The 10,220-nt window shown below is 40.4% G+C and overlaps 1 protein-coding gene across 7 annotated transcripts in view; it reads left to right on the forward strand.

Moving 5' to 3' along the window:
- The window catches only part of LOC126504268 (T-kininogen 2-like), a 72,746-nt gene extending 65,017 nt beyond the window's left edge, over nt 1-7,729 (forward strand). For 6 of the 7 annotated variants that reach the window (XM_050146511.1, XM_050146506.1, XM_050146510.1 and 3 more), the window contains exons 8-10: nt 6,083-6,190; nt 6,286-6,372; nt 7,526-7,729. In XM_050146511.1, the coding sequence (XP_050002468.1) occupies nt 6,083-6,190; nt 6,286-6,372; nt 7,526-7,618 (288 nt within the window). In that variant the 3' untranslated portion in view covers nt 7,619-7,729. The remainder of the gene's footprint in view (nt 1-6,082; nt 6,191-6,285; nt 6,373-7,525) is intronic. The other variant, XM_050146507.1, reaches the window with a different exon arrangement.
- The last annotated feature ends 2,491 nt before the right edge of the window (nt 7,730-10,220 follow it).

The following is a 10,220-nucleotide window of genomic DNA, read 5'->3' on the forward strand; positions in this document are numbered from 1 at the left end:
GCCATGTACTGTACATCCAAGGCTTGGGTCTAGGAGCCCTTCATTCATCTGCCTTCTTCTACCTCACCATCGTATGTATGTGTGTGTGTATGCATGTGCATGTATGTACGAGTGTTTGTGTGTGTGTGCATGTGTATGTGTATGAGTGTATGTGTGTGTGCATGTGTGTGTGTGTGTCAAGAATGCCAAGGGAACACATTGAGATAATACTGTGAGCAGGAAGCAGACAACTGATTTCCCTCTGTATGCTGTAAACATGTTTTATTACTATTGGTTAATAAAGACACCGCTTTGGCCTATAGCTGCTCAGAATAGAGCTAGGCAGGAAAACTAAACTCAATGCTGGAAGAAGAAGACAGAGCCATGCAGATGCCATGCACTGGCCAAAGGAGAAAGACAATGGAAACTTACCAGTAAGCCACAGCCTCATGGTGATAGATTAATAAGAATGGGTTAATTTAAGATGGAAGAGCTAGCTAGGGATACACCTGAGTCATGGACAAACAGTGTTGTAATTAGTAGAGTTTTGTGTGACTATTCAGCTGGAAACCAAAAAGCAGTCTCCGTGACAGACAAACTTTCAGTTAGCTGCCAAATGTACTAGAATATAGTATGAATTTCATTTGAAAGCCTTTGTTTGACTCCTTAAACTGGTCACTCAAAGCAGCCTTTGAAGTAGCAATTTACAGGGACTCAATTAGCTGTTAGGAACTTGTTTTGATGCAGACTCTTGGCCAAGATCTTGCTAAGTTGCTAAAGATATTTTATATAGTTTTAACCTTGCCTTGGCTTTATCTGTTTAGTCCTATTAGAGTGTGCATCCACTCCAAACCGGATTGATAGTTGGGACACCAAGCTCTGAATCCAGATCTTCCATGAGTGAGGTTTCTGATGCTTCTTGTCAACTGTTCCTGCCCCACTGCTGCTGGCCCTGGGGCTGTGGATGATGATTCTCTGGGGCTGTGGATGGTGTTCCTTAGGGCTGTGGAAATTGTCCCTGTCTCTGCACAGATGAACAAATGCTGAAAATGTATGTGCACAGTTTTGAGAATGTTCTTTTAACAGAAGTCCTAAGAAGAAATGTAAAAAAAAAAAAATTGTAGATATCTGATTTTGAGGGATTTGTTTATGTGTTCATTTGTGGTGCTGGGGTCCAACTCCAAGGCCTAGGGCTTGCTGCACTGAACTAAACCCTCAATTCAGTTTGCATATACCTGTGACTTTTGAAGCAAACTGTCGTAGTAGTGTTATGGAAACAAAATGGAGAGGTAGGTAGGTTCAAGAAAAGAACTGAGGTGAGTGGTGGTGGCACACAGTCTTAAAACCAGCACTCAAGATACAGGTGGATCTCTGGGAGTTTGAGGCCAGCCTGGTCTACAGCTTGAGTTCTAGGATAGCCAGGGCTTCCCAGAGGAACTCTGTCTCAAAAGAAATCAAGGAAGATAGAAAAAAAAGGAAGAAGGAGAGAGAGGAAGTGAGAAAGAAAAAAGGAGACAGAGAGAGAGGGAGGAAGGAGGTTTTTTTTTTTTTTTTAATTGCCATTTAGAAATGAACTTTGTGCTTGGAGAGAGGACCTCATGACATGGGAGCTAGGATCCAGCCCTTGAGGCGGGAGACCACTATAAAGGATGTATTCTTGATTCTCCTCCTCCCAGCATGGACCAAGTGTGCACTTGCTCAACAGCGGGTGTCTGCCTGTCCTCATTCTCTCTGGTCTGGAAAACTGAGGATAATGTTGCTCTGCTTTCTCAAAGCACCCCTCTTTGCTTATTAGCAACATTAAACCTTTTAATGACTGGTACACATTGTTTCTTTTCTCAGATACTTAGCCCAATGTCCAATTTTCAACCGGCTTTATGCTCATGGCAAACTTCATCCTGCATCTCAGTTTTACCTGTTTGCCTTTTCACTTTGCTTATTGTTCTATCTTACTTATCATTTTTAATAAACTTGAATAAACAATAAAACATCACACAATAAAATTATCCACACCCAAAGTTCTTAATGAACTTATGCTAATATAATTGGCATCGAAAGAGAGGCTGTGAAGCTTCATGTTGTTTTATAATTTCAGCATCAAATGTATTTTATGTACTTATTCATCCCCCAAATCAAAAAGTCCATGACAGAATTAGCATTTAAAAATTAGCTTTATATCTTCATGTTTTCTTTTCCTCATCTCATAATATATCCACATATACACTGATTTATGTATATTATTGGCCAGGTTTCTCATCTGAAAACATGTGACATATTTCTTGCTGAGATTATGTGACCCGATTTAATATTTATTACACAGTCTAAGTCCCATTTTCCTGAAATTTTTTAATTTCATATTTTTCTGAGCTGAGTAATACTCCAATGTACAAACATATGTACTAAATATTCATTATCCATTGATCTGTCAATGACAACTAGAGTGATGTCAATTCTTTACTATAAGTAATAAACAGTCATAAACATGAGGAATAATTATCTGTGGTAGGGTGTGGAGTTCTCTGTACATATGCACAGAGTGAAATAGATAGGTCATATAGTAGTTCTACTTTTTTTTAAGGAATGTTCAAACTGATTTTCTTAATGGCTGTATTAATTTGCATCCCCACCAGCAGTGAATAAAGGTTCATTTCTCTCCATATTCTTTCCAGCTTTTTGTTGTTTGAATGGTAGCCAATTCTGAGTGGGAGGAGGAGTTATCTCCAAGCAGCTGTAACTTATATTTCCCTTAGTGTATGTGGATACCGAATACATTTTACAATAGTTATTGCTCATTTGTGTGTCCTTTTTAAAAAAACTGCCTATTGGTTCATTAGCCTGTTTGTCGAGTGACAGTTTTATTCCCTTGGCATTGAATGTCTGCAGTGCTTTGTAAATTCTGGATATTAGCTCCTTGCCTGACGTGTAGCTGGAGGAGCGTATCCCATGCTGTGGGCTGTGTGTCTTCTGCTGGTTGTTTCCTTAGCCGTGCAGGCCATTCTCATCCAGTCTCTTCTGCTGAGACTTGGGGCTGGTTCCTGAGCTGTTGGTCTCCCTGTCTGCTTCTGTGCCAGTTGTAGGCTGTCGCTAACACTATGGGTATCTACTATACAGATTTGAGGTCAAGTATTACAATACTTTCAGCATTGTTCTTACCTCTTAGGATTGCTTTGCCCGTTCTCTCTTTTGTGGTTACGTATGAATTCTTGTATTATTTTTCCAAGCCTGTGAAATATGACATGATATTTTTATATGTATTATATCACTTCTGTATATTAATCTTGGTAGTGTAGACATTTTCACAATATTAATTGTGCCTATTCAAAAATATTGACATTTTTCTATTGTCTAATACCTTCTGCAATTTTCTTTTCCAATATCTTGAGAATTTCATTGTGGAGGTCTTTGACTTCTTTGGTTAGATATCTTCCTAAATACTTTTATATTTATTTTATTTTTGAGACAGGATCTTATTATATAGTTCAGGCTGTCCTGGATCTCGCTGTGTAGACATTACTGGCCACAAACTCACAGAGATCAACTAGGTTCTCTTCCCAAGTGCTGGGATCAAAGCATGGCCAGCTGTGCTGTGTTACTTACTGATTTTTGTCCCATTGTAATGTGTTAGGTTTTGTTTTATCTTATTGTATTATATTTTATTTCCTTTTATTCCTTAGAAGCCTGTTTGTTTCCTGTTTTCCAGAGACAGGGTTTCTCTGTGTAACAGTCCTGGCTGTCCTGGAACTGGCTCTGTAGGCCAGGCTGTCCTTGAACTCACAGACACCCTCCCACCTCTGCCTCCCAAGTGCTGGGATTAAAGGCATGCGCCACCACTAACCTCCCTTGCTCGAATTTCTGAGGAATGATTTACATCACTGTCTAGCACTGTAAAGATTTTCCTTTTGCTTTACGTTTGCTCCCACTATGTTTCCCCTTCAGTCTTTGACTTTCAAGTACAGTTGGAATTTATATTGACGTACAGCATTCTCTACAAGGAAAATAAAACAGATAGATAGAAAGATAGATAAGAGATAGATAATTGATAGATAGACAGATGATAGATAGATAGATAGATAGATAGATAGATAGATAGATAGATAAACAAAATTTGGCACAGTGGCTTCAGACTTCGTGCAGTGCAAACCTTGATCAGAACAGCAGTGTTGGTGGCAGTGTGGATGCAGTCTTGAACCCCTACTAGCTGTGTTGCATCCCCCCCCCCCAGAAGCTCTGAATTAAATTGAGCTGTCACCACCAGGAAGCCAGGATGGCAACAACTCACACCTGTAATTCTAGTAGTTGGAAGGTTGAGGCAGGAGGTTTGTGATTTTGACAAACACTAGCTACAGACCACTCTGAGTTACATAATGAGATTATTTCCCAAATAAAAAAATAAAAATTTAAAACGTTGAGGATAAAACTCAGTAGTAGGTCCCTGGTAAATGCTAGCACCCCTCTCTAGTACAACAAAGATAAAACCATAAAAGCATAAAAATCTATAAAAGGTTTCAGATTTTATTTTATAAAATGGGATTGTGATATAAGTGTGTAATTCTTCTTTTTTTTCAGTAAGAACTGTCCTTCCAGGTCAATATGTACAGATGAATTCTTTGCAATAGCTGTGTAATACTCTAAACATGCACATATACAGTTCAATCCTATAGTATATAAATGGATCACAAAATTGGGCTACTGTTTATAGACAAGATTGTGCAGTGTTTAAAACTGTTACCAAAGACAATGAGGAGGACCCTAAGAGGAACAAACATGGATCTATACAGGAGGAGAAAAAGACAAGATCTCCTGAGTAAATTAAGAACGTGGGGATCACAGGACAGGGTAGAAAGGGAAAGGGGAGGAAATAAGGGGAGCAGAGAAAATGTTTAGCTCAATAAAAACAATTTAAAACTCGTTACTAAATTCTTAATTGGGAGGGCTGCTGACATGGCTAAGTGGTTTAGAAGACTGGCTGCTCTTATGTAGGACTGAAGCTCAATTCTCATGACCAACATGGTGGCCCTCAACCCTTGTAACTCCAGATGTTCTTCTGAGCTATGAGGATACTACTGCACCAGTGTGTTGCACAGATGTACATGCAAGAACACCCAGACAGCCAAGTGGTGGTGGTGCATGCCTTTAATTCCAACACTTGGTGGAGGCAGAGGCAGTTCGATCTCTGTGAGTTAGAGGCAAATCTGGTCTACAAAGCGAGTTCCAGAACAGCCAGGACAGGTTCATGGAGAAACCCTAACTCAAAAAAGAAATTAATAATAATAATAAGCAACAGATAATCTAAATATTTTCCTAATTGCATATTAATCTACATAAGAATTTACTGATTCAGTATTTGGCAGCAAGACAACAAAAAATGTATGAAGAAAATATTTGAGTTTGCCCTCCCATACCTCAGATTGTATTGTAACTTAAGTCCCGAGTCCCTGGTGAATGCAGTTTGCAGCTCTTGTGCCTTAAAATTGATGTGTGTGGATGAAAGTAAACACTGTAGCCAGCTTTTCTTGCACATAGTAAAGGACTCTAATATCTAGAAATCCTAGATATGCATACAACCCTAAAGTCTGTATCAGATATTGGTAGCTTGGGGAGTATGACTATTAAAATGGTCAGTACATAATCAAAATGTCAAGGTTCTAACTTTTAACTCGTCACAGTAAAAAAGTATAATTTGTTACACTAATCCTTATTAAAAACTTATCTTGGTTTTTCCCTGTAAAGATTTGTTTGTACCCGTTTCATAAAATGTTGATTGGCCAGTAGCCAGGCAGGAAGAAAGTACAGGCAGAATGATCAGGCAGGAAGCAGAGGCGGGGCAACAAGAACAGGAGAAATTGGAGAAGAGGAAAGCTCAGTCTGCAGTCTTCACCCAGATGTAGAGGACACGGATGAGAATGCCTTGCTGGTGAAAGGTACCAAGCCACGTGGCTAACACAAGACAAGAATTATGGGTTAAGATGAAAGAATTAAGCAATAAGAAACCTGAGCTAATAGGACAACCAGTTTATGATTAATGCAGAACTTTAGGACTGAATGTCTCGGGGACTGAGTGGGACAGAATTCTCTGTCAACATTGTTCTAATTAACTTTACAGGTGGTAGCTGGAATGAGGTATTTTATCGACTTCATAGCCAGAGAAACCAACTGTTCAAAGGCGAATAACATGGAACTGGGACCAGATTGTGAGGTCAAGTCCTCTGGTGTGAGTAGCAGGGGGCCTGGGTGATGCTTTAAAATTCATTGCTCATGGGCCTTATGACTAACGATTTTCCTCTTGGCTTCTGCTTTCCTCATCAGAATGGTCTCAGCTGTAATGCTGATGTATACATGAGACCTTGGGAGAACAAAGTCCTACTGACTGTCAAGTGCCAAGATATACAAATGGTAGGAGCTCAATTGCGATCAGCTTGGGGTCAATTCTGCCTATGATCCCAAAAAGTCATATCTGGGTATTCAAAATGAATCATTACTAAAAAAAAACTGGAGGGAGGGGGTATCTCTTTTAAAATAGTAAGAAGTTATACATTTCTATGCTGATCTGCCCTGTGTTTTTTTTTTTATTTATTTATTATGTATACAATATTCTGTCTGTGTGTATGTCTGCAGGCCAGAAGAGGGCACCAGGCCTCATTACAGATGGTTGTGAGCCACCATGTGGTTGCTGGGAATTGAACTCAGGACCTTTGGAAGAGCAGGCAATGCTCTTAACCACCGAGCCATCTCTCCAGCTCCTGCCCTGTGTTTTAATAGGTCTTCAAGGGGCTCACACACATGGTTCATGTCTGTAAGGGTGACTACATCATCCTTTCAAGTCTTTACAGAGTGTCCAAGCAAACAGTGTTTTGTGAGTTGTCAAAGATGGGACACTAAGATTTGATATGCCAGCCAGGCCATGGTGGCTCATGCCTTTAATCCCAGTACTCAAGAGGCAGATTCAGAGCCAGCCTGGTCTCCAAAGTGAGTTCCAGGACAGCTAGAGCTGTTACACAGAGAAACCCTGTCTCTAAAAACAACAACAACAAAAACAGGACAAAGAAAAAGATTTGAAAAGCTGTGAGGCTCCAGAGTGAATTACATCACTAAATCCGTTGTCCAGGCTCTGCAAAGAAAATGTCTCGCACATTCTCACCAGTCTTTAGGCCTCTGGGAGGCAGTGCTGCTATTTTTCTTTTACAGAAAAGTGAAGGTAGTTTGTACAGCATCGAGAGCAGGTCCAATCAGAGCTTACCCTTTCCATCCTGATCCTCCCGGCTAGAAGATTTGGCTTGAACATTGGCTTCACCTGTCTCCTCTCACAGATGGTGAAAATGGAGGTGGATCATATTCACGAAACCATGCTTTCGTGCAAGTTGCCGCCTCTCTTCTTTAAAAGAAAGAATCCCTGAAATGTGAATGACAGGAAGGGATTCCCACACCATGGAACAAATGGTATCAAGGGATTCCTGTACTGCAGAGCTGCTGTACATCTTGGATTTAGAAAAAGCAAAATATCTACGGACAGGAATATCAAATTAACAGAGTTTTGGTATACTTACAGAGGCTTACAAACACCTGCGAGTACAAGGGCAGACTCTCAGCGGCAGAGCCAGTGCCTGGGAGAGAGGCAGAATCTTCACACTTGGCACAATAGCCCCAGCATGACCTCAAGTGGACAGAACAGAAGAACCACGGAAACATGTAACATGGAAGAATGTCCCTTCATCACTCTGCCTCTGTGTGAAATAAAATACTTACGTGATGAGTTCACAGTGGTCTCCTTTAAGCCACACCTGTACTGTAGCAAACTGAAGCCGTCAGCCATAGAAGCTTACAACCCCACTCTGGAACATTCCCTCTAAATTAGACAGCCATGCGTCTAATGGACTTCCTTCTCATTGAGACGCCATGAGTGCTAAGGGAAGGGTTAGGGAGTCCCATTCTGCCAGTATCCAAAGCTTAGCTCTTTGTTCTTCACCCTGTTCCTGCTCCCCAAGCCCATGCTAGGAATGATTAGACATGCTCAGTAATATTTCTAAATCTGGGCGTTTCCCAGATAGAAAATAATCTATGTCAATTTGATATCTACTAGCTTCTCATAATCATAAGATGTCCAGTGATTATTATGGCATATACTTGTAATACCAGCAGCACTGGGGAGACTGGGAAAGAGAATTGCTGAAAATTTGATGTCAGCCTGGGTTACATAGTGTAAACTAACCTGGTATATTATATATAGAGGAACATGGTCCTGCCACTCCTCTGCCCAAAGGAAAAAAAAACCCAGTTGTGCAACTTTCCCATAATCTGAGAAACTGGGAGAAAGAGGCAGGTGGATCTCTGAGTTCAAGGCTAGCCTGATCTACAGAGTTCTAGGACTGTCGGGGCTACCCTAGAAACCCTACCTGCCATCTGAGGCCCTACTTGAAAAAACCACTCTCTCCACAAATAGAGCACCACACTTTCCCCTTACACATGAACCCCACCCTTGCAGGACCTACCTGAAACACCTGCTCCTTCCACAGATAAAGTCATTACCCAAGCTCCATCTGGTATTTCAACCTGAGCCCAACACAGCAATAGCCAATATCCCTTAAAACAAAAGCCCTGTAGAGAGACAGACATGATAGTACATGTCTTTAATCTAGCACTAGGGGGCTCTCTCTGAGTTAAAGCCATCCTGGAAGTCTGCAAAGCAAGTTCCACAAAGCAAGTTCCAGGCCATCCAGAGCTACATAGTGAGATCCTGTCTCAAAAATCAAACAAACAAAAAACAGTTCTGGAAAGAATATATCTCAATGTAATAAAGGCCACATATGACAAACCCAGGGCCAGGATCATACTAAATTGAGATAAACTTGAAGCAATAACTCTTGCTTGGTAACTGTTTTGTTTATATAATTTTACTGTGTTAAAGTTAATATTTTCCTTTTTATTTAGGCAGACAACGGGAGGTGATGTGGAATTTCCCTTTGTATGCTGTAAATATCTTTTGTTTCCATTGGTTAATAAGGATTCTGATTTGAGCCTATTGCAGTGCAGACTAAAACAAGGCAGGAATTCCAAGCAGAGATAAAGGATAAAAGAAGACAGAGTCACATAGATGCCATGTAGCTGCCAAAAAGAACAGTACCCTGAAACCATGCCTGTAAACCACGAGCCTCATGGTAATACACAGAATAATAGAAATGGGTTAATTCAAGATATAAGAGCTAGCTAGATATATTCCCAAGTTATTGGCCAAACAGTATTATTATAATTAATATTATTTCTGTGTAATTATTTTGGGTCTGGGCAGCTGAGAACAAATGAGCAGCCTTCGCCTACATACAGTCATTTGATTTTTATTTTTAAAGATGCCAACATTACACACTGGAGGAAAGATATTGTCTTCAAAAATGGTGTGGAGAAACAGAATTTCCACACCAAAAAACTAAAATGATATTCTTATCTCTCACTCTACACAAAAATCAGCTCCAGATGCATCAAAGATCTTAGTGCTTGAAAGAAACTTCAAGAAGAAAAAGAAGGGCATACACAACAAGACACAGTCACGTGGAAGGGCTCTCTGAGTAGCACCCGTGGTGCTCAGCAAAGAAGACAAATGGGACAAAGGGAATTTCAGCTTCTGTAAACAAAGGAAACACTCATGTGAAGAAGTGGCCTTCAGGATGAGAAGTCACACATCAAACAGGGTGAATATGGTGGCATGCAGGCAGACATGATGTTGGAGAGATACCCGACAGTTCAATGCTTTGCACAGGCAACAGGAAGCAAACTGTATCATTGGACATGGCTTGTGCATATATGAGACTTCAAAGCCAGCCTCCCCAGTGACACACACAAGGTCACTTAATTCTTACAAATGCCCTGAGTTCTTGTGCTCCAGTTTCTTTTACATTGAGGAAACTTTTATTATCAGTACCTTGACCAATGGGATAAAAGAGGATGTTGAAGAGGTCAAGGGACCAATGCCAAAGGCTAATAAATTACAGAGCTGGCTCAATGTCCTTTATTTATGGCTAGAAACCAAATATGAGTGAGTACATCCCATGTTCCTCTTTTTGGGTCTGGCTTAGCTCACTCAGGATGGTGTTTTCTATTTCCATCCATTTGCCTGCAAACTTCAACAAGTCCTTGTTTTTTACTGCTGAGTAGTACTCTAATATGTATATATTCCATACTTTCTTCATCCATTCTTCAATTGAAGGGCATCTAGGTTGTTTCCAGGTTCTGGCTATTACAAACAATGCTGC

The sequence above is a fragment of the Alexandromys fortis genome, unplaced genomic scaffold, assembly GCF_014885135.2.
Source record: "Alexandromys fortis isolate MF-2015 unplaced genomic scaffold, M_Fortis_MF-2015_v1.1 scaffold_56, whole genome shotgun sequence".
Taxonomy (NCBI): domain Eukaryota; kingdom Metazoa; phylum Chordata; class Mammalia; order Rodentia; family Cricetidae; genus Alexandromys; species Alexandromys fortis.